Source organism: Rhinopithecus bieti, unplaced genomic scaffold (genome assembly GCF_001698545.2).
Source record: "Rhinopithecus bieti isolate Rb0 unplaced genomic scaffold, ASM169854v2 scaffold_18466, whole genome shotgun sequence".
Classification (NCBI taxonomy): domain Eukaryota; kingdom Metazoa; phylum Chordata; class Mammalia; order Primates; family Cercopithecidae; genus Rhinopithecus; species Rhinopithecus bieti.
Genome location: NW_016809319.1, coordinates 137,720 through 162,118, shown reverse-complemented (window position 1 = coordinate 162,118; position 24,399 = coordinate 137,720). Strand labels below are relative to the sequence as shown.

Genomic DNA, 24,399 nt, shown 5'->3' with positions numbered 1-24,399 from the left:
ATCGATTAGGAGTTAGTCGAGACTAGCATAACCTTTTGAAAAGACAGTTATGAAGACGACAGAGAAGAAATGGGGAAGTCATTTCTGGGAGATTTGATGGCTGTGTTCAAGCTTCTGAAGTTGCTAGAACCTCAGTGGTTTACACACCCAGTCTATCTTCCTCAGATTTTTCTGTTAGTTCCACGCTGCTCCAGCTGGGAGCTAGGGGATAGCCCTAGAAATACCTACACAGTAATTTAATATTCTGGGCCAAAGCAGTTTCGGGACTGCTTCATCTCTCCAGCGCTTCAATCTTTCTTCCCCTATGAACGTACAAATCATGTATTTTCCTAAGAGAGGATAGGAGAAGGTTTAATTTCATGTTAAATTAAATTAAAACCTGCTGTCACAAAACTGAGAAACAGGCAAACAATGCATTCATCATCATCTCTGAATGCACATTTGATAAATTTACCGATAACTACTGGAGAAAAAGCAGATTTTTGTTTCTCTCCTGACAAGGTTTGGTGACTGTGCTGACTGGCTCCTGTCTGACAGTATTGAGGCATGAATCTTTGTTTCTTGGTCTGTCTAAAGAGCAGCCCCAGATGTACTGCTTATTATTTCTTTCTTATATCTGATAAGAGTTTGGGGCACGTATGACTTCTCTACAAGTTTCCAAAGAAAAATCATGGTGCTCCTGATATTATTTCTCCAGCAAATGGAAGATGTGAGTTTTTTGTTTGTTTGTTTGTTTTGAAATGGAGTCTTTCTCTGTCACCCAGGCTGGAATGCAGTGGCCCGATCTCAGCTCACTGCAACCTCGGTTTCCCGGTTTCAAGCAATTCTCCTGTCTTGGCCTCCTGAGTAGCTGGGATTACAGGCACTCCCGAGTAGCTGGGATTACCACTCCCGGCTAATTTTTCTATTTTTAGTAGAGACGGAGGTTTCACCATGTTGGCCAGGTTGGTCTCCAACTCCTGACCTCAAGTGACCCACCCGCCTCAGCCTCCCAAAGTGCTGGGGTTACAGGCGTGAGCCACCGCGTACGGCCAGGACATGATGTTTTTATGATCAAGTTAAATGAAGCAGGACTTTTTCTAATTAATTGCACTTTCGCTTCTCTTGCCCCATATATTCAGTTTCCAAAACTTCCTTGAGATGGGACACTCGTTTGTCATCTTGTCAGTTCTCTCCTTGAATTAATAAACTTTGGCACATACATTTGACTAAGACATTTTATTTTGACATAGACATAAAAGTAATATGGTTTGTAAAATTCCTGTATATACGGAAGTCTTTTAATCTAATGTTTCATAGGAATTCAACCCTCTAGGCCTGGTGGTGATCACTTCTTGAACAGCAGCACCCTCTTCTCATGATATCACACGTTGTCTCCTCTATGTGCAGCAAGAATCTCTTGCTTCATTAGTTTTTATGCCTCTGCTATCAGAAAACAGTCTGGTTGGGACCCCTGTGAAAGGAACTGTCTGGGTTAATTTATCTTGATTAATGCCTCTTTTTTTCCCTTTCTTTTCCTTCATTTTCCATATAAAGCTAATTGGATTAGAGATGAAGAACTTTTCTTCGAATGCTACCACTTTCTTTCCTTCTCATATAAGCTATTATTCATTGCCCAGAGGAAAACAAAATTCCTTCATTTTGCATTTTGGCACAGTAGGTTCTGTTTATTCACCAGACTTGCCACTGATTACTCGTCAACTCAGAGAGAGAGTCGAAAAAATAAAACCAAAATATGCATCAGGACAAGAGGAGGAAAGAGAATGTGAATGACTGCTAAAAACAAACAAACAAAAACAAAAACAAAAACAAAAAAGTCAACAGCTAGGGTCAATGAATCAATCTATAAATATTCAGAGCCCGTAGGCTTGTACTATACTAGTCACTATGAAAAATGAAAAACGACCAAGACACAAATCTCACCTCTTGACACCCCCCAAATCCCGATTTTCTCAACTGTAAAATGGGAATAGAAGTATTATAGTATTTACTATATAAAGTTGTGATGAGTCAATAACATAATACACAAAAGCAGTCAGCCAATTATCCAAATCCATGTTATTAATGTTATCATCATCATCATTCTTCTCACGGTACTTAGGGAATGAAGAAGACGGATAGTGTGAATAAGTTTTCTATTGGGCAGAAGAGTCACCTGCTAAAATGAAGTGTGGAAAAATACAATGGCATGTGTTTGTGTGTGTGTGAGAGAAGGAGATTTGGAGGTGGGGTGGAGAAGACCTTATCTGAAGTGGGCTTTGAAGAATGAACAAGATTTTTATTAGGGAACAAAATGGAAACCAGCATTCCAGGACAAGGGATCGGAAGAAGCAAAAGCGGCCGGGCGTGGTGGCTCACGCCTGTAATCCCAGCACTTTGGGAGGCAGAGGCGGGCGGATCACTTGAGGTCAGGGACCAGCCTGGCCAACATGGTGAAACCCCCGTCTCTACTAAAAATACAAAAAAAATTTAAGCGGGCGCGGTGGCGGGCACCTGCAGTCCCAGCTACTCGGGAGGCTGAGGCAGGAGAATTGTTTGAATCCAGGAAGCGGAGCTTGCAGTGAGCCGAGATCGCGCCACTGCACTCCACCCTGGGCGACAGAGAGAGACTTATATATGGCAGTTGCTGACAAGTACGTACAGGTACCCAGAAAACTTCTCAAGTTGATAGGTCCTGGGGAATCAGTTTAGTTCTAACAGAGATCTCTGTTCAACTTCCAGGAACGTGTGAGGATAGCTCCAAATCTCACTCTCATGCCCGGCCCATCAAACAAAGCAAACCTGTTGGACTGAAGCTGTGGGATCGGGACTGAAATAGAACCAGCGAGAAAGGCAGTCCTCCTCGATTCCTAGAGAGAACACATTCAGCCGGCAGTTGGATAGAGGATACTAGCAAGTGCCTCGCCAGGGCCGGGCAACAGGGACACATTCATGTCCCGTTTACATTCTTCCTTCTGGCGGAGGCGGGAGGGTCGCTTGAAGCCTCGGATTTAGAGATCAAACTGGACAAAAAAGCGAGACCCCCGTTTCTACCAAAAAGAGAGAGGTGGGGGGGGAGAGAGAGAGAAGAGAGAGAGAGAGAGAGAGAGAGAGAGAGAGAGAGAGAGAGAGAAAGAAAGAGAAAGAAAAGCTAGGCGCGGTCAATTGTGCGTGTAATTCCAGCTGCTTGGAGGCTGAGGCAGGAGGATCTCTTGAGCCCAGAAGTTCGAGGCCGCAATGAGCTCTGATCGTGGCAGAGCGAGGCCCTGGCTCAAATACATACATACATTGTTATGACTCTGTGTGCCCTTACTCTTTCCTCAGGTGCACCCTTGGGCTCGTTACTGCTCCGAATTTTAGAATCACAGATCCAGCAATGACCAGGCAGCTGCAGCTGTCAGGGACCTCCACCACCTACGCAACTGATCCGCGGGAACTGTGGGAGAAGCCCTCCTACTCTTTTCTTTCTCCTTTGTCCTTCTCATTCCTGACCCCTTCAGGATTCTCAGTCTTTCACCCAGGAAGCAGGGATTCTATGGAGAGAGAGGGGTTGTGGGGGTGGTTCTGTTGCGGGTTCAATCCCGCCAGCGGCCCCCCTACAACCCAAATTGTCTTTCTCTTTTCAGACTTCTCGCCAGTCTTGTCTCGCTCCAACCTACTACCTCCACCCCATTCCTCAGTGCATTCGTAAATTTCTCCAAGCAGGCCTTTCCAGATCGACACTAAGTTCCAATCCCGAGCTGCGTGACCCAGCACCAATTCAGTCACGATGATGACTTACAATCGCTTAATCAGTTTGCCTTTCCTCCTAGCTGTGAGGGTGAGGACCGCCGGTGTCAGCGTTCATCCTGAATATTCAGTGCCCAGGCACAGAGTAGGCATTCAGTCAGTACTTGTTGAACGGGTTAATGGATTTCTGGTGCTCACTGGTTGATATCGTCACTTTCAAATAATTTCTGCCATTTTTCTATTTTGATTTCACCCTTCTAGTTTACCATGCAGGAATGCAAACACCAGAGAGAAAATCAGTCTCTGGATTGATGCCTTTGATGGACCAAGATGCAGCTGATGAAACATTGAACCAATTAGCACCTAGCAGGAGGGCACCCTTGCTTTGTGTCCTTGAAGGTTAAAGCTGTCAAAAAGTGGTCAATCTCCCTCAAGTTCGGCCATCTTGTTCTCAGAGATCTAGAACTGGTAGGAGAATATAGCCTTGATAGTGGAGAGGAGATTATTGCTGTTGTGAGGGACTGAGAGAACCAGGCAGATAGTGGAGAGGAGATTATTGCTGTTGTGAGGGACTGAGAGAACCAGGCAGAGAGCCCAGATTGATACAGCAGGTGAGAAAAGAGGCACGCCTACCTTGGGGAATACGGAGGAACAAAGGAAAGTGAGACAAGGAGAAAGAGCAGGGCGTGAGCAGGCTGGGCGCCGTGGCTCACGCCTGTAATCCCAGCATTCCGGGAGGCCGAGGCAGGCTGATTACAAGCTCAGGAGTTCGAGACCAGCCTGACCAATATGGTGAAACTCTGTCTGTATTAAAAATACAACAATTAGCTGGGCATGGTGGCAGGTGCCTGTAGTCCCAGCCACTCAGGAGGCTGAGGCAGGAGAATCGCTTGAACCCGGGAGGCAGAGGTTGCAGTGAGCCAAGATCGCGCCATTGCACTCTAGCCTGGGTGACTTAGGGAGACTTCGCCTCAAAAAAAAAAAAAAAAAAAAAAAAAGGCTGGAACGGGCAGATCACCTGAGGTCGGGAGTTTCAGACCAGCCTGACCAACATGGAGTAGGGAGTGACTATATTGCTTTTGCCTTCTTGGAAATCTTTTTTCTTAGTAATTTTCCTGAAGTAATTTCCTTAGGAAATAATGTATTGCTAAGAGTACTGCAACGAGATACTTTTAGTGAATCAGCTTTTTTTTTTTTTTTTTTTGGTGGTGAAGGCCATATGAAGACAAAGCAGAGGTATATTTGTAGGTGCTGACCTTGAAGGCTGGAGAAATGTGGCCATAAGTCAACAAGCAACCACCACCACTGGAAAAGGCCAGGATAGGATTTTACCTAGAGTTTCTAGAGCGAGCTGGACCCAGCCCACACCTTGATTTTGGCCCACATACTGATTGTGGATTTCTGGCCTCCAGACTTGTAAGAGAATACATATCTGTTGTTTTTAGACACACAGTTTCCGATAATTTGTTACAGTAGCCACAGGAAATTAACACCAGGCACTATGCAATAAATTCCCTATGAACAATTCAAGTATAAGAATTTGTAAGACAGCCGGGCGCGGTGGCTCACGCCTGTAATCCCAGCACTTTGGGAGGCTGGAACGGGCGGATCACCTGAGGTCAGGAGTTTCAGACCAGCCTGATCAACATGGAGAAACCCCCATCTCTACTAAAAATACAAAATCAGCCGGGCATGGTAGCGCATGCCTGTGATCCCAGCTACTCGGGAGGCTGAGGCGGGAGAATTGCTTGAACCCAGGAGGCGGAGGTTGCGGTGAGACGAGATCGCGCTATTGGACTCCAGCCTGGGCAGCAAGAACGAAACTATGTCTCAAAAAAAAAAAAAAAAAAAAAAAAAAAAAAAAAAAAAAAAAAGAATTTGTAAGACAGCCTAGTTTCCATAGGCATATTGGATAAAAACTTCTGTCAGCATTGATTTTAATGAAGATGAATGACAAAATAAACTCCAGCGCTTTCTTTATTATGATCTTATTTCTGTCATAATTTTTTGCACAATCCGTTTTTATTTTAGGACTCAGTCAAAAATTTGGGCCAAGGAGACCGATGCGCTGTCGCCTGCAGTTAAGAGAAACGCAACGAACAACTTTATCAATTCATCGCATTATAGTACAGCAGCAACTATACTTTTAAATGATTCGAATCTTGGAGTTTCAAACTGAACCGTTATGTGCCTTTTCTGCGGAGACCGCGGGTCTGAATTTTTTCTGAATTTTTACCTTCATAAACAGCTACAACTGCGCTCTTTGGCATGGCGCCCCCTTTTTTCGTAGCGTTCCCTCGGCCAAACCACTCGAAACTCGCTCAGCGGCGTCGGAATTCCAGGCAGGCGTCACCTTCCACGGCGAACCTGTGACCCACAGCGTCCCCTGGGGCTCTCGGTCCGCGTGGCCGCTTCCTCTTACATCGGTGACACAAGTGACTGGCATCTAGGATCGGCCGGTTTCCTTCCTCACTACTCCCATCAGTGAGAAAGCAATGTGTTGGGGGTCGGGGTGTGTGGCGGCTGAACAGCAGCCTGAAGTTCTCTGGTGGCACTGGAGGGAGCTCCAGAAAAGAGGTCGTGGGGAGAAGACGCACCTTAAACGCCGCAGGGGGCAACATCCCACTGGGGAAAACTGGTACACCTTAAACGCGTAGGGGGCGGACATTCTCTACTAGGGAAAGTGCTGGAAAGGTATATTCTCGGATTCCACTTGTAGCGTGCCGGGAGCGGTCTAAGGCGCTGGATTAAGGATCCAGTCTCTTCTGGGGCGTGGGTTCGAATCCCCACCGTTGCCAACCACTTTTCAATTCTCACTGGGAAGTTTTTAGGAGAATCCCTTTCCAATACTGTTCAGTATGCATGGGTTCTTACGTATCAGCCCATTCTTCTCCTCTTTTGACTTCTGTTTACACGGAGCTAGAGATAACCGTCACAGAACAATGTTCCCTTGTAATTGAGAGGACAGTGTCTCCAGGCTCCCAGATACAGCAATGGACTGACACAAGCAAAAGGAAAATTTAATACACATACTTCTTTTTACAACAAACGAACATGGACGTCGACCCTTGCAATCTGCTCGTTAACTAAAGACAGATTCCAGCTAGTTCCTCGAAGGCTTAATTTTGTTGTTTTTGAGGCAGAATCTCTCTCTGCGGCCCAGGCTGAGTGCAGTTGCACGGATCTCGGCTCATGTAACCTCTGCCTCCCCGGTTCAAACTATTTTCCTCTCAGTTCTCTCCGGACGTGCTGGGATTACAGGTGCGCGCCACTACGCCCTGGCTAATTTTGTATTTCTAGTAGAGACAGGTTTCGCCACGTTGTCAGGCTGTCTCGATAACTCCTAGGCCTCAAGTGATCCTCCCTCCTTGGCTCCCAAAGTGCTGGTGATTACAGGCTTGGAATCACCGCCCGGCCAGCCTGAAGGATTAATTATGTTTGGAATCAGCTGCTGTTCTTCGTCCAGCCTCTCTGTAGTGTGTCTCACTTCTCGCTTGGACTTAGAAAGAGACAACTCTAGGAAAGTGCCAGTGCCTTGCCTTACCACAACTGCCAGACACATCCAGCCAGGATACCTTCTCTGTGGGCTTCTCAGTAACCCCGTATCTCTGTGGTTCCGGGGGGACCCTATCCTCCGAGCAGTTCTGTTCTGCATACTTCCGTCTGGTTCATCTCTAGGACCTTATCTTGGAAGTTGTTTCTCCCTGAAACCTTCCCTAATGTCTCTTTCTTCCTCAGCTTCATAGTTAAAGTTTGGTGAGGGATATGGGATGAGGATGTGGAAGGGACAGCCAGCAGAACGTCCTTGCCCCATGGAAAACTCAGATTTAGCGGGGTTCTCATGGGGGTTCACAAGGATTAGATATGTTATTGGCCCTTAATTAGGGGCCAAACTCCTACTAACAGAAGAGAATTTTCTATGTGTAGATTTGAATGATGTTCCAGATTTAAGAGAATTAAAAAAAAATCAATTATGATTGTATGTTAGAAAGAAGGACCCCCAAAAAATCACAGAATTGTTCCCAACTGGGTTACAGTGCAGGCCACACTGAGCTAATTTTTGTTATTTTTTAGTGAGAGGGGGTTTTGCTACGTTGGCCAGGTGGTCTCAATCCTTACCTCAAGTATCTCCCTCCTGGGACTTCCTAAAGGCTGGGATACAGGCGTGAGCCACACGCTGGCCATTCGTTACTGATTTTGAAGCTAGCCACTTTCTCCATGCTGAATAAATAATCTTAACTTGGTTCAAGACATGTCATCTTTTAAAAACGTATATCCTGGATTCTGTTTGTTACTCATCTCAGAGTTTTCTCACTCATTCATGAATGATAATAGCTGTAATTTCTTTTTTTTTTCTTTCTTTTTTTTTTGGAGACGGAGTCTCGCCTGTCGTCCAGGGCTGGAGTGCAGGTGCGCGATCTCGGCTCACGCAAGCTCCGCTCCCGGGTTCCGCCATTCTCCCGCCTCAGCTCCTGGGACTACAAGGCGCCCGCACGCGCCCGCTTAGTTTTGTATTTTTAGTAGAGACGGGGTTTCCCACTGTGTTAGCCAGGGGGATTGGTCTCGATCTCCGACCTCGGTGACCGCCCGTCTCTCGGACCTCCCAAAGTGCGGGATTACAGGCTGAAGCCACCCGCGCCCGGCCTGTAATTTCCCAGCTACTCAGGAGCTGAGCAGGGAATGGCGGTGACCCGGGAGGCAAGAGCTTGCAGTGAGCTGAGATCCGGCCCACTGTACTCCCAGCCCGGTGACAGAGCCAGACTCCGTCAAAAAAAAAAAAAAAAAAAAAAAAAAAAAAAAAAAAAAAAAAAAAAAAAAAAAAAAAAATTTCCAGCCACGCGCCCAGCGGGGCGCGGTGGCTCCAAGCCTGTAATTCCCAGCACTTTGGGAGGCCAGGCAGGTAGCACGCCTGGAGGTCAGGAGTCGGAGACCAGCCTGGACAACATGGCGAACCTGTCTCTACTAAAATACAAACAAAAAATTAGCCAGGCGTGGTTCCCCCCGGGTTCCCGCCATTCTCCCGCCTCAGCCTCCTGGGACTACAGGCGCCCGCCACCGCGCCCGGCTAGTTTTTTGTATTTTTAGTAGAGACGGGGTTTCACTGTGTTAGCCAGGATGGTCTCGATCTCCTGACCTCGTGATCCGCCCGTCTCGGCCTCCCAAAGTGCTGGGATTACAGGCTTGAGCCACCGCGCCCGGCCTGTAATTTTCCCAGCTACTCAAGACGCTGAGGCAGGAGAATCGCTTGAACCTGGGAGGCAAAGGTTGCAGTGAGCCAAGATTGCACCACTTCACTCCAGCTGGGCGATAAGTGAAACTCTGATCTCAAAAACAAAAAAAAACTTCTTGTGTTGTTTGTTTTCCCTCATCATTCCCTAATGGTTTGGTATTAAGGTTACACAGGCCTCATAAAATGAGTTTAACATTGGGATTATTTTTCCTCGTTTGTTTAGTAGAATTAACTGGTGAAACCATCTGAGCCTGGAGTTTTCTTTCTGGGAATATATATTATAGGTTCTACTTAAATAATTGGTATCAGACTATTCAGGTCTTGTATTTTTTTCCTGTACTAGTTTTAGAAGAGTTTTCTTAAGGAAATATACCAGATGAACCTGGAAAATCTTTTCACCAGAAAGCAAGGAGGCTACTGAAGACGACTTTAGTCATGTTAAACAAAAAAGGCTTGTGCTGATGCCTCTGAAGTCGTCTTACCAAAACCAAATCTCAAACCCCTAGATCTAACTATTAATTTTTAGGACATACAGGGGCAGAGGAACATGTTAAATACTACCAAAGGTGTGCAATAATTAAAATCCAAACTGTGAAACTCAATAGCACCAACCACCTAGTTAATCATTAAATTAATTTCAAGAAAAAAGAGATATGGGGAGAACTTATATGTTAAAAGACTTAAGACACGTACGAACTAATCACAATGTATTGACCTTATTTGAATACTTTTTTTTTTTCTTCTGAGACAGGGTCTCATTCTGTCACCCAGGCTGGAGTGTGGTGGCATGATCATGGCTCACTGCAGCTTTGACCTCCCAATCTCCTCTCCTGAGTAGCTGGGACCACAGTCGTGCACCACCATGCCTGACTAATTTTTGAATATTTTGTAGAGACAGGGTCTTGCTATGTTGCCCAGGCTGGTCTTGAACTCCTGAGCCCAAGTGATTCTCTTGCCTTGGCCTCCCAAAGTACTGGGCTTACAGGTGTGAGCCATGGTGCCAGGCCTGTTTCTTCTCAAATGTTAAGAAAAAAATGGCATTAGAGAAATATTTGAACACCAAATGAATCTTTGATGATGTTGCCAAGTAGATGATTTTGTTTAGGTATGATAACTGTACTAGTGTTAGTTTATTTATATTTTTGGTTTGTGTTTTAGAGATGCGGTCTTGCAATATTGCCCAGGCTAACCTCAAACTTCAGGGCTCAAGGAGTCTTCTCACTTCAGCCTCTTAAATAGCTGGGACTACAGCATAGGCCGTCGTGCCCCTGGCTCTATTATTAGTTTGTTTATTTATTTATTTATTTATTTTGAGATGGAGTCTCACTCTGTCGCCCAGGCTGGAGTGCAGTGGTGTGATCTTGGCTCACTGCAACCTCTGCCTCCCGGGTTCAAGCAATTCTCCTGCCTCAGCCTCCCGAGTAGCTGGGATTACAGGGACCTGCCACCACGCCTGGCTAATTTTTGTATTTTCAGTAGAGATGGGGTTTCACTATGTTGGCCAGGCTGGTCTCGAACTCCTGACCTCAGGCAATCCGTCCGCCTTGGCCTCCCAAAAGTGCTGGGATTACAGGCGTGAGCCACCGCGCCTGGCCCATATTATTAGTTTTTTTAAACAGTCATTATCTCCTATAGACAATTAAATACTTATGGATGAAACACAATTTCTGTCATTTGCTTGAAAATAATCTTAAGCAGAGGGAATGGGTGGGGATACAGATGAAACAAGATTAACCCTGATGTAATAATTGTTGAAGCTGAATGATGTGTACGTGGAGTTCATTTTTCTGTTGCCTTTGCTTTTGCGTGGATTTGAAATGTTCTATAATAAAATTTGTTTTTTATTTATTTATTTTTTTGAGACAGAGTTTCGCTCTTATTGCCCAGGCTGGAGTGCAATGGCACGATCTCGGCTCACTGCAACCTCTGCCTCCTGGGTTCAAGCGATTCTCCTGCTTCACCCTCCCAAGTAGGTGGGATTACAGGCAAGAGCCACCATGCCTGGCTAATGGTCTTGAACGCCTGACCTCAGATGATCCGCCTGCCTCAGCCTCCCAAAGTGCTGGGATTACAGGTGTGAGCCACTGTGCCTGGCCAACAAACTTTATTTTTTTAATAGAAGAGGACTATAAAACCTATGGGAAGCTCTGACAGCACGACTATGACTTGCTTATGTTCACTACAGGTTATCTGGCTAGGCCACTTGCTGAGAAACTCCTGATGTATCTTCAGGTCTATTCTGGTTGGATTTCTCACTGAAAACTGTCTTTTGTCTGGGAGGTGATAGCCAGACCCTCACCTTTCTGGGAGACAAGGAAAGTAGGCTGGAGGCATTGGCATTCAGAATGCTCCTTTTCCCAAATGGAATTCCTGTCCTCGAGTGTGTCTAACCCACATATCCTTTGTTTAACCTTCTTCAGAAAATAAACCTCCAATCTTCTTTGGGCTTGAGGACCTAGGACTCTGCTTGCTTCTTAAATAGCCTTTGACAGACTCTCCTCATTTTAGTCCGTTCATCCTCATTTCCAGGTGTATATGGTGCCACCATTTCTTGAGTCGTTTAAGATTCTATGATGTAAAATAGATTTGTCTTTTTTTTTTAGAAGGAGTCTCACTGTTGCCCAGAGACTGGAGTGCAGTGGTGTGATCTTGGCTAACTGCCACCTCCCCCTCTCCCTCCCCAGTAGCTGGGACTACAGGCACGCGCCACCAAGCCCAGCTAATTTTTGTATTTTTAATAGAGAGACAGGGTTTCACCGTGTTGGCCAGGCTGGTCTCAAATTGCTGATCTCAAGTGATCCTCCCATCTTGGCCACCCAAAGTGCTGGGATTACACATGTAAACCACTATGCCTGGTCAGATTTGTCCTTTACTTGCCCCCTTCAGGCTAAAATTTGGCTTTCTTAGATTCAATGTCATTACTACTTATCCATTTTTCAGTTTCCAAAATTTGTTGTTGTTTCTTCTGTCATTCTTCCTGATTATGAATGGTTTTACTGTAGCATTAGTGTAGTTCTCAGGGGTGAGCAATACCAGATACACGTAGTCAAGCTACAATCCTTACCAAGAAGTATCTTATCATCTTTCTTAAACTTAAATGAAATGGGCATTCTCTATTTCTTTTGTGAAGGTAAAGTAGAAATAATCTCATAATATCAATGTTCCCGGTAAAAATTCTGTGTTTGCATGTAGAATGTAATTAGATTTTAAAAGTGAGTTTACCTGGTGATTTTGTATGTAAATTATAAGTTAGACTAACTCTTGTTTGGTAACTCTTCAGAATTAGAACTACAGATAACTTAGGGTTTCAAGCAACATGTTTTGTCATTCAACTATGAACCTGACCTTTGAATTTCTTTAGCATTATTCTTACCAAACTTATTACCTTAGGGCAGAATCTGTTCCAGTTGAGTATCTTCTAAATGTACAGATGTCCTGTAGCTTCTACTTGTGGACCGTAATTCTATTCTGGGATAGTTGCAGAACAAGATTAACCCACTGCTCATAAAGTAGTCCTTCAAAATTTTCAAGACGTATCTTTTTCACCAGGTAAAAGTCTAAAATTTAATAAAAAAAATACGCTCTCAAATGTTCATTTTATGTGTTTAGTAAACATCAAAAGACTTCTGGAGGTCAGGCTAGTAATTTCTTTCTTTTTTTTTTTGAGATGGAGTCTCGCTCTGTTGCCCAGGCTGGAGTGCAGTGACATGATCTTGGCTCATTGCAACCTCCGCCTCCTGGGTTCCAGCGATTCTCCTGCCTCAGCCTCCCGAGTAGCTGGCACTACAGGTGTGCACCACCACATCTGGCTAATTTTTGTATTTTTAGTAGAGACAGGGCTTCACCATATTGGCCAGGCTGGTCTTGAACTCCTGACCTCGTGATCCTCCCTCCTCAGCCTCCCAAAGTGCTGAGATTACAGGCGTGAACCACCGTACCCGGCCCTTATCTGTGATTTCTAAACCTGTTCTCTCCCTGCCTCCCTTTTCACTTTGAATCTCAGCAATCCTGATACAATATGGAGAAGTACCATTCTAGCTTTATGTTAAAAAAATTGCTAACAATGATTGGTGTTTATAAATTAAAAACTGTTTTGTGCTGAACTGAGGTATAACTTCATGTCTGAAGGATGTGGTGCACGCATATGGGAATTGCCTAGGAAAGCCTGAGCACAGAATTTACTACTTATGTGATCCTGGGCAAGTTTGTTCATCTTTCTGTGCCTCAAATTCCTGATCTCATAGGGATGTTGTATGGATTTAAAAAGTATAAATGTGTAAATCCCTTAGAACAGTGCCTACGACACAGCAAGCACTAATAAGTGTTTATTATTATTAGGAAGTGATTGATAAACTCTTGGAAGTAAATGTGCTCACTGAAAAAATACTGAATAAGAAGGTAAAGGACAATATCTTTGGGGAATCTCACAATTAAGGGTCAGGAAATCAGGAATAACTAATATAGGAGATAGAAGGACCAGTCTACGAGGTAGGAAAAACATAAAGTAACACCAGAATTGTTATACTCAGGTACTGGTCAAAATACTGACTGCTGAGGTCTGAGAAACAGTTACTGGAGAGAGGGATTTCCTACTCCCATCAAGTTCATGGGTTCTCCATACTTGATGTTTTCTTTTCTTATGTCCAGTAAGATTTGAGCTCACTCTAAAAGCTTTTCCACACTCCTCACATTCATAAGGTTTCTCTCCAGTATGAACTCGCTTATGTCCAATCAGAGCTGAGCCCTGACGGAAGGACGTGCCACACTCACTGCAGGTGTATGGCTTCTCACCAGTGTGGATTCTTTTGTGTTGCCTCAGGACTGAACTATGATGGAAGGCCATTCCGCATACCTCACATTTGTGACGCTTCTCTCCAGTGTGAATTCTTTGGTGATTGGTCAAGTTTGACTTCCCACTGAAAGCTTTCCCACACTCTAAACATTTGTAAGGTTTCTCTCCAGTGTGGATTCTCTGATGGACGGTAAGGCAGTGCCGATCTTGGAAGGTTTTCCCACAATCTCCGCATTGATAGGGCTTCTCCCCGGTGTGCTCTCGTTCATGAGCCCGGCGCTTACAGTTATGATGAAAGGCTTTCCCACACTCCTCACACCTGTAACGTTTCTCTTCAGTGTGGATCCTTCTGTGTTTGGTGAGTTCTGCCTTGATGCTGAAGTCTTTTCCACACTGGGGGCACCCATAGTGTTTCTCCCTAATATGGATTCGTTTGTGCTTGCTTAGGTCTGAGCTCCGACTGAAGGCCCTTCCACACTCGCTGCACTCATAAGGTCGTTCGCCAGTGTGGATTCTTATGTGTTTGGTGAGGTCTGAACTCCCGCTGAAGGCCTTCCCGCACTCCTCACATTCATATGGCTTCTCTCCAGTGTGGGTTCTGCCATGGATGGTAAGGGAATGCTTAAACTGGAAGGCCTTCCCACAGCAGTTACATTCGTAAGGCTTCTCTCCAGTGTGGATGAGCTGATGCATACACAGACGGTTCCTGGTCTTGAAGGCCTTTCCACAGTCCCTGCACTCGTGAGGCTTCTCCCCACTGTGGGTTTTTTTATGTCGGCAAAGAGCTGATCTACTGTTGAAAGCCTTCCCACACTGGGTGCAGTTAAAAGGTTTCTCCCCTGTGTGGATTATCTGGTGCACAGAAAGCTGATTTCTGGTCTTGAATGCTTTCCCACACTCATCACACACATGGGGTTTCTCAGCAGAATGAATCTGCTCATGGAGAATTAGATCTGAGTGCCAACTGAAGTTTTTGCCACACCTGGCACATTCATGGAGTTTCTGTGCTGTAAGAACTCTATTACACCGACTGTATTTTGAGTTTGGATTCAGGTTTTTTCTAAGCACCTTCTGGTTCTTTCTTTTTTTGCAGGTTACTTCCTCAGAGCCTTCTTTCTTTTCTCTCAGTTTCTCCCTTATAGGTGTTTTCCATTGATTCTCTAATTTAACTTCCTGAACACAAACTTCTCTAACCTCAGGATCCCGGGAATCAACTTTTAGGAGACTGTTAGATTTCATCCAGTAGGCTTCTTCATTTTCAAAAATCTGTTGTTGTGAACTTGCCTTTTCATTTTCAGGCCACATCTTATCAGTTGACACTTTAACAAGAAAATACAAATGTCAGAGGAAAGAAAATAAGTGAGATGGGAGGGGTGAAGCAATGTTAAGCTGTTTGAAGAGTAAATAACTTTTCCATGCTGGAAAAATTACTAACGTTGTGGCCGAAAGTCAGAACAGGCTGAAATGATGAAAAGTATTGAGATATTTTATTTTTTATTTTCATTTTTTTTTGAGATTGAGTCTCTCTGCCGGCCAGGCTGGAGTACAATGGTGCAATCTCAGCTCGCTGCAACCTCTGCCTCCCAGATTCAAGTGATTCTCCTGCCTCAGCCTCCCAAGTAGCTGGGATTACAGGCGCCTGCCACCATGCCCGGCTGATTTCTGTGTTTTTAGTAGAGACGGGGTTTCACTACACTGGCCAGGCTGGTCTCGAACCCTGACCTTGTGATCCACCTGCCTCGACCTCCCAAAGTGCTGGCATTACAGGTGTGTGTCACCGCACCCGGCCCTGAAATATTTTAAACTCAGCACACTTTATAAAAAATCCTTAAAAACCTACTCCTCCTCTATAGTCTCTTAGTTTAGTGAGTATAAACTCTATATACCTAGTCATGTAAGCCACAAAATGAAATAATCTTCAATTCTGTCTCCCTCATATTTACCCAGCTAACATTTTACAAATTCTACCTGTGAAGAGAGTTACAGAGGAGGTGTTGAAATGCTGATGCAGTCCCTTTTCAAGGAACTGTCTGCTTTGCTCCCAAGGGTGGGCCCTGGAGAGTCATATTTCTGTTATGTGACTCAGCACATCTGGTTGGGACAGATTAGATCTGCACAATACCTGACCCAAACCAGGCCAGATTCTCTCATTCTGGACTTTAGAATTGTGATCTGAAGGCAGGTAAGGCCAGCTCTAAGAGTAGCTCAGTCTTTAGCACTTAAATTTGAGAACTAGTGGTGGTGGGATGGTATTTGGTACAGACAAGGGAATGTTCTGCCATCTGGTCCGAGAAGCAGAGAGGTCAATTTGCCTAGAAAGAAGAATGAAGCTGACTCACAAAGATGCAGGGAATACAGTTGGAAAGAGGGCCCTGATGGTTTCGAGTCTCTTCTAGGTCCTGACACATACTTGCCCTTAGGTCCCATGACACATCCTGAATAATAAATAAATTCGTGTTTTTCTGCTTAAGCTAGCTTGGGTTAATTTCTATTGCTGGCAACCAAAGACTCCAAATACATCTTGTTAATATTATCTCTGAACTCTATCTCTTCCTCTTTATTTCCACTGCCAGGGCATTCTCACTCACTAATTGCTATATCCCTCAAACATCCTTTAGCCTGAATCCCTTCTAATCCATCCTCTACACTGCTTCCAGATTATTCTTTCTGAAAATCAAGTCTAATCATGTCACTTTTTAGCTTAAAATACTTCAATGGCACTCCACAGTTAACCAGACAGGAAGAACGTAAAGCATATGTCAAGAGTCCTGGCTCTAGAGTGAGACTGCCTAGGTTCAAATCCTAGTATGACACTTAATAACTCTTAATACCTGTGTGAACTTGGGAGGACGCCTTCACTTCTCCTTTGCCTCAGTTGCTTTATCTATAAAATGAGCTCTAGGCTACCTATGATAATTAAATGAGTTAATGTTTGTAAAGCACACGCCACACTGAAGTACTTCAATCAATATTAGCTGTTATTATAAGTTCAAGTTTTGCAGTTTAAATTCCTGGAGAAAACTCCCAAAAAACAGACATCATATCATGATCTTGCCCCTTTCTACTACTTATGAACTTCCCCAAAGCTATTCTAAGTCCCTTGCTCTACTCATACCGAACAATTCACAGTTCATATTCTTTTATTCCTCAGTGCTTTCTCACACGTTATTCCTTCTGCGTAGAATGCCTCTCACCTGTCTCAATTTATGAGTACTGGAGTAACTGATACACAGAAGGGTGATAAATATTCTGCGCTTTTTTTCTTTTGAGGTGGAGTCTCACTCTGTGCCCCCGGGTTGGAGTGCAGTGGTGTGATCTCGGCTCTGTCTCCTAGGTTCAAATGATTCTCCTGCCTCAGACCCCCCAAGTAGCTGGGATTACACCCAGCACGCACCACCACATCCAGCTAATTTTTGTATTTTCAGTAGAGATGGGGTTTCACCATATTGGCCAGGCTGGTCTCAAACTCCTGACCTCAGGTGATCTGCCCATCTCGGCCTCCCAAAGTGCTGGGATTACAGGCGTAAGCCACCGTGCCCAGCCTCTGAGTTTGTTTTGAAGGCCAAATTGCAAAAATTTATTAGATAGGTTGCAAAGAACCAATTAGATAATGACAGAATAACTGCCCAAATAGTTTGTCATTGTTTCAATTTTCTTTTCCTTAAGTTTCCTAAATGGGTTTCCTTTCTGGGCCCTTTGGGCTGGACGATCCACCGAGAATGTTCCATAACCATCATGTCACATGAAAATCAAAGGGAACTGAAAGTTTCTCTATTACTCACCTGGGTAGGAGCAGCTTAGGGACTCCTTGTCCTGTGGATCCTGCACACAGGGCTCTACTCCTCGCTCCAGATGAGAGATTAAAGGAGGTTTAGGAAATGGAAATCCTGGTTGCAGAGAAGAAATAAGTGTGTAGAGTAACATATAACTTAATGCTTAGCCCTGATCCTTCTGTTTGCATATGGAAACAGGAAATAAATGTTAATTTAGAGAAAAGGGGTTTTCAGGGGTCTAGTAACATGTAAAAGAACATGTTTGGGGACTTTCTCGGAAAAGTCACACTCAGAAGGAAAGAGAAGGTTCTGGGAAACAGTCATTTGGGCGTGCTTTCCTGTCTTTTATTTTATTTTGTTTTTGTTTAGGAGAATGGGAATCTGTATAGGAAGACTATCAGTTTCAGGCACCTAGAAGGCAGTTCATGACTAGGAGTGGAATACAGAACACCTCATAAAAAAATGAGAGGCTTGAGGAAGCAAGAACCCAGGGAAAACAGAAGCTAAGTGTCTCCTTTTCACTCAGGCAGACTCTCATTCCAAATCAAAAAACAGCAGCTAGGTTAGCCAAAAATTATCTTGCTATGTAACAGAGGCAACTCAAAACTCTTAATTTTGGGGCAAGATCCTGATGATAAAGAATAGGGACTCTGACTTTCAATATGAGACCTCATATACATCAATAAATAAAGCAATTAAATAATAAAAAAAGAAGGTAGAAAGCATTAAGTCAAGTGCAGGGAAGGTCCTTACCAAGTGATACCATGTTCCTATAATTTTCCAACATCACATGCTTATAGAGATGCCTTTGAGCGTAGGTCAGACTCTGCCACTCCCTGTTAGTGAAGTTCACAGCTACATCCTCGAATGTCACTGACTCCTGAAATAATATGCTTCTGTTATCCTGGAGAAAACACCATAGTTTCCTCAGGAAACAGAGGCAGAAGAAAGGAATTTGCAAGAAGGAGGTTTATAGATGTGAAAGGCTCTTCTCTTTTGTTGGATATTTATAAATGAGATGAAAGGGAGCATGGGGTTTTGATAGCAAAAAATAATGAAAGAGAAAACAACCCACAAGTGGTTTATCATGCAACAAAATGTTCCTTATGAGAGGGAGAACCTTGATTTAGGAGTTGCACAGCCAGAGAACGCAGTGAAAATAAGGCCATATTTTGGAGGTAGTGATGTATTTTCAAAGAGGAGGAAAAGGGCCTCAGCTCACTTGGGCCTGGCTCATCAGTGTGATATCTGCTTGTAGCAGGTTTCCTTGGCTTCCATCTTTAGTGAAGGCAGGATACTGAGCAGGTAATAGAGCTGAGGGAAGATAAGTAAGCCAAGAGTCAATTTAGCACAGTATTACTCCTGCATTCATCTTCTCTTCCTCAAATGTAGAAGCTTCTGCAGCTCTAACCTAGGGTTTTAGGCTACTGCCTTACAGTTTCCTTCCTCTTCATTATTTTTCTAGTCTCAGCTTCCAGTGTTGGGCATCTTCCAGTGTTGGGCATCAGGCCCTGGCACAGCAGCCAAGACAGCTCTTGGAAGTGCACTCTCCTTCTCTCTCACCTACTATGTTTTCCTGTGCTCTCTGCCCTGGAATAAACTTTCCCCCTCACCAAACATCTGGTAAAAAGGCCCAAATCACTTACTCCCTGGTTTTGAATAACCCTTCTTCCTGTATTTGAATACTAAAGTCATTTCTTCCAAAATACTTGGGGTAGAAGGAGAGTGAAAGAGTGTGTGTGTGTGTGCATATGTGTTGAACAAAAGCATCCAGAGATGCTTACTTCTTCTGGTAACTTAATGGCTGGTCTACCTCCAGTAGTTTGTTACAAATTTTTTTCCTTACACTTATTAGAGAAGGACCATTCTTCCCGATTTTGCACCTCTTTCCTACTAATTCCCTAGTACCAAGCTATCTTCCCTACATCAATATAGTATAGCACACACAGCATTTTAAAATGCAAAATAAACTTTATTAAGAATGTCCAAGTGTTCAGGTATAATCCATATGATTGGGTGAGAAGTAGTTTTTATTTTATTTTTTTTTTTTGAGACTTCGTCTTACTCTGTCGCCCAGGCTGGAGTGCAGTGGCACCATCTCGCCTCCCTGCAAGCTCCACCTCCTGGCTTCACGCCATTCTCCTGCCTCAGCCTCCCAAGTAGCTGGGACTACAGGCACCCACTACCACTCCTCGCTAATTTTTTGTATTTTTAGTAGAGACGGGGTTTCACCGTGTTAGCCAGGATGGTCTCAATCTGCTGCCTTCATGATCTGCCCGCCTTGGCCTCCCAGAGTGCTGGGATTACAGGCGTGAGCCGCCATGCCCGGCTGAGAAGTAGATTCATATTACTAATTAATAGGGCCTGACTTTATTCCTTGCAGGGCAGCTCAATCTTTCTGTAGCTTCAATGTTTAAGGTGCCTTATTTTTCTTGATAGTTTATCAACACATCCCCAAGTCCAAATCTGAATAATTGCTTTCTGCTATTAAGACACCAGCAGGGTCAAAGTAATCCATTGGTAAGATTTTAGGATCACCCTTTGGCTTTAGACCTTCGAGACTATCATTTCATTTCTACCAAAACCCGATTTTAGAACCAAGCTGATTTCTTTTCACTGAAATTGCCCAAGAAGACTCTTCTTTAGTTTCAGCTACTTACAACTTTTGACCAAGACCAAGGCTGCATCTCAGTCGTGGTGGTTCCATACAGTTTTTTCTCTGTCTCACTTTAAAAGCTCCGAGTTCCTTTATAACTGTCTCAAAAAGTCTAAACTCACCTGGATGGCACACAACTCACAGAAGACACATGTTTGTGCCTTGTTAATGTTACATAACAGTTATTTTCCTTATAACATTAATACACTTAAAGCTCTCAATTGGATGTTTTCAACCATTATTTTATTATGAATATTTTCAAGTACATAGAAAAATTGAAAAAATTATATAGTAAATATCCATATACCAATCACTTACATTCCAGAATTTACATTCTGCGGTATTTGCTTTATCACATACTTATCCATTTATCTATTCCTCTACCTGTTCATTAATGTATTTTATTTTTTGAATAATTTCAAAGTATGTCGAAAGCATCAGTACACTTTACCCCTAAACACTTTAACATATATATCATTAACTGGAAGTTCAATATTTGTTTACGTTCTTTTTTGAGGTAAAATTTGCATATAATGAAATGCACATGTCTTAAATGTACCCTTGGAGAAACTCTGACAAAAGCATACCCCTATGTAACTCATTCTCCTCCATATACGTCCCTGCTGGTTTTTACCGTATCTTCTTCACAACTGGGAAAGGCTGTCACTCATAGTGATTCATAAGCTTTATTTTTTAGCTTTAGCTTTAGAAATTGAAAGGTTAGTTATTCCTCTTAAAAGTGAATTTAGGAAACAGGCTACATGAAAAAACAACATAAAACTTTTTGTTAGAGCACTATACAGATATTTTGTGGGATGAGATTAATACATTTGTATTGTATTATATGATAGGTGGCTATAGAATTTCTGATCCTGAAAATCTACCACAGCAGATTTCAAGATCTTTTGAGAAAAAAAGGACTGGGAGACTCGTGCATCCGAGTTTAGCAATAGCTATTATTTTCTATTTCTAAATTTATAAAAAAGTTATGTTCCATATTATTAATTCTCATTTGTGATCCCTTGTACAGCAGAATTTCAGGATTCCTCCTCTGGATGTTTCAACAATATATCTAGAAACACATTTTATTTTTATTTTTTGCAGGTAACATATACTAAAAAGCTTACTTTTGAATGTGCTACTCCTCTGTCCAAAAGTCTGTGCCTTTCTGGGTCTGATTTTATGACTCCTGAATTGCTATATACCATCTCCTAGGTTGCACCTCCAACAGCATTTTTGTTTTTGTTTTTTTTTTGAGACAGAGTCTCACTCTGTTGCCCAGGCTTGGGTGTAGTGGCATGATCTGAGCTCACTGCAACCTCTGCCTCCTGGGTTCAAGCGATTCTTCTGCCTCAGCCTCCTGAGTAACTGGGGTTACAGATGCATGCCACCACGCCTGGCTAATTTTTGTATTTTTAGTAGAGATGGGGTTTCATCATATTGGCTAGGCTGGTCATGAACTCCTGACCTCAAGTGATCCACCCACCCAGGCCTCCCAAAGTGCTAGGATTACAGGCATGAGTCACCGCGCCTGGCCCACCATCAGCTTTTATACAAATCTTAACCACTTTTCCTCCTCACATAAGCCACCAAAGAGCACAAGGCTTCAATGGGAAAACTTTTGCTTCCTCTTTTGTCACTGCTTTATTTTATATTTCGGAGATATCTACACATCATTTAAAAGTATCAGGGCTCCAAAAAGGTCTGCAGAAATAAAATTGTATATATTCAAATTTTACATGTTGGCAAAATTATGCTTGGGTAGGAATTACTGAATTATACCACAAGTTTTACAAGTGTAAAATATTATGTGCGAATATTTACCATATATCTCAAGTTATACAAATAGTAAATGACTGCACTGAGTCTCTCTGATAAATTGCTTTATAGAATCTTTTATAAATTGATTTTTTTTGAAATTTAAGATACAGACAAAAACTGAATATTTAGTTCCTCTAAGATATTGATCCAAGCCTAGTATAGAAACGAAATAAGACTTTCTATAAATGCTCATTAATGAACAGATTTTTGGGCCCCAGTGTGGCATTTTCCACCCACTCTGTGTCCTTACTCCCTTCTCAGCTGCCATGACTCCTGCCACAATCTCCTGTGTACCTCACCTCTTTCCTGAGGGAGCTGGGTATCCTGGGGGGTCCAAAGCAGCTGGCTTGGTGGTCCTGAACTCTCATCTGACAGCACAACCTATCGCAAGGCATAGAATGAATTCAGGGAAGTTATGAAGGTGAGAAAAACACATAGGAAGATGCAAGCAACCATACAGGTCTATCCATGGAAATTGTCTCCCAGAAATACCAAAAGAGGGAAGAAAATAATGGACTCAGTTCCTAATATCTTATGAAAATTAGAAATGGCATCTACAACTACAAAGCTTTAATGATCACCAAGTCAAGCAGGAAAAACAGTATCGAGGAGGAGATACCTCCAACAGTATCTAGAGTCAGACACACCACCACTCACATTGCTTTCCTTCTTTCTTGGACTCACTTCTCCTTCTTCCTCCTTGTGACGTATCACAGACCCTCCTCTTCTTACCTTCTGCATCTTTTTACCCAGGTTTCTTTAACAGTCTTCCACTGCTGTCCTGGTTTCTTCCTACTGGTCAGATCCAGTTCTCAAACAAGCTGTGAAGTGGCTCCAGTTGATGCCAGCCTCCTTTGGAGAACACATATTTTGGTGGTGCCAGCCAAAGGGCCCTTCTGACCCACAGGGCAGCTGCTGTTTGGCTTAATGTGTCAAACACTGCCCTGGATTTGGGTTTCATTAGCAACACTAAACCAGCTGTGATCTCACTTCTTGTTTCCTTGCATATTTGGTGAAGGGAAAAGAGGAATGTGACCACAGAAAAAAACAGGGAGTCACTGAGAACCTGAGGCAGGAAGACAAACTGAAAATGTGAACACATCTAGAATACAATCTCTATTGCTACCACCTTTTTCTGAGCCACCGTCACCTGCTGTCTCCCCTCCTTTCCATTACTGTGGTAGCCTTCTAACTGGTCTCCTTTCTTCAATCCTTGCCTTCCTCCTGTCTTTCTTAATAGAGCAGTCTGAGTGGTCCGTTTACAACTTGAGTTGGATCATTTAATCTTTCTGCTGAAAACTCTCCAGTGGCTCAACCTTACTTAGAATAAAAGCTGAAGTTCTTACAGAGGTATACAAGGCCCTATTGAATGTGCCCACTACTTCTAACTTCCTTTCCTGCTCACTCAAAATAAAAGCTGAAGTCTTAAGAGTGGCACACAAGTCTACAGGATGTGATTCTCAACACGTTCTACTCTTCTCCCACTCCCTCAATTTTCTTCAGCCACACCGACCTTCCTTCTCTTCCATCTTAGGGCCTTTCCATTGGCTGCTCCCTTCACCTCAAGCGATCTCCACGGCTAATAATCTTGCCTCCTTCAAGTGTTTTCTTATATGTCATCTTCCCAAGGAGGTCTACTCTAAATACCTTATTTAAGATTGCAACTTATCCCCTCCTTCCAATCCTGACGTGCCTTACCTTGCTTTACATGAATTCTTCTTTTCTCTATAGCGCTTTATCACTTTCCAATATGGTGCATAAGTTGCTTATTAATATATACACTGTTTATGGTCGTTCTACCCTCGCTAAAATGTAGGCTTTTAGGCTCCGTGAGGGCAGGAATTTTTGTCCTCTTGTTCACTGTTGTATTCTCAATGCCTAAAACAGCGCTTGCAATAGTATGTGCTGGATTAAAAATTAGCTGACTGAATGAATATATGAATGGGTGCTGTAGAGAAGAATAAAAGAATGGGTCAGGGGTGACAAGAGCAAAACTCCGTCTCAGAAAAACAAAAACGAACAAACAAAAAACCAGAATGGGTCAGGGGCCCCTGGGAACAAGAGGAGGGGAGGAGGTAGGGCAGACAGGCGGGACAAGCTCATTTTGGGGAATGGCTTCGAGGGAGGAAACTGCAGTAGACCCCCCTCCTCAAATCTGGCCCCAAAGCCCCGCCCCTGCCTGCAACCCCAGGGGCCCGGGTATTTAGGTGAGGGGGGCGGCGGCGCCAGACTCCTCTCATCTGCAAATCCCGACCCACGCCGGCCGAAAGCACAGACCTTCCCGCAGATACTCTCCCCAAGAAATGAGAAACAGAACTATACAGAAGCTCCACTTCCTAGTCCGCCAATTATCATTTCCGGTGATTTTCTAGGAAAGGCATCAACTCTCTGGTCTAGGCGTTCCCTCAAACTCTCCGCC

At 43.6% G+C, this 24,399-nt stretch overlaps 1 protein-coding gene across 2 annotated transcripts; it reads right to left on the bottom strand.

The window, feature by feature from the left end:
* Positions 1 to 13,247: 13,247 nt before the first annotated feature.
* Positions 13,248 to 24,324, bottom strand: ZNF311 (zinc finger protein 311). Of its 2 annotated transcripts, XM_017889175.1 has the most exons (8): positions 24,258 to 24,281; positions 23,679 to 23,928; positions 22,638 to 22,832; positions 22,280 to 22,361; positions 18,726 to 18,817; positions 18,257 to 18,383; positions 17,513 to 17,617; positions 13,248 to 15,049 (listed from the first exon to the last, which is right to left on the bottom strand). In XM_017889175.1, exons 3-8 carry the CDS (start codon positions 22,719 to 22,721, stop codon positions 13,464 to 13,466), a joined length of 2,076 nt encoding a protein of 691 aa, XP_017744664.1. In that variant the 5' UTR covers positions 22,722 to 22,832; positions 23,679 to 23,928; positions 24,258 to 24,281; the 3' UTR covers positions 13,248 to 13,463. The 2 variants fall into 2 exon arrangements, with proteins under 2 accessions (XP_017744664.1, XP_017744663.1); XM_017889174.1 differs by having other exon boundaries at positions 22,638 to 23,046; positions 23,679 to 24,324.
* Between the last annotated feature and the right edge of the window lie 75 nt (positions 24,325 to 24,399).

Excerpts from the sequence above, each read along its gene's own strand:
- ZNF311 (XM_017889174.1), bottom strand. The coding sequence starts at position 22,721 with ATGCAGAAGGTAAGAAGAGGAGGGTCTGTGATACGTCACAAGGAGGAA. Across the intron at positions 18,384-18,725 it reads CACTGATGAGCCAGGCCCAA|GAGTCAGTGACATTCGAGGA; the intron begins GTGAGCTGAGGC and ends ATATTATTTCAG. Across the intron at positions 15,050-17,512 it reads CCTAAGCTGCTCCTACCCAG|TGTCAACTGATAAGATGTGG; the intron begins GTGAGTAATAGA and ends TTCTTGTTAAAG.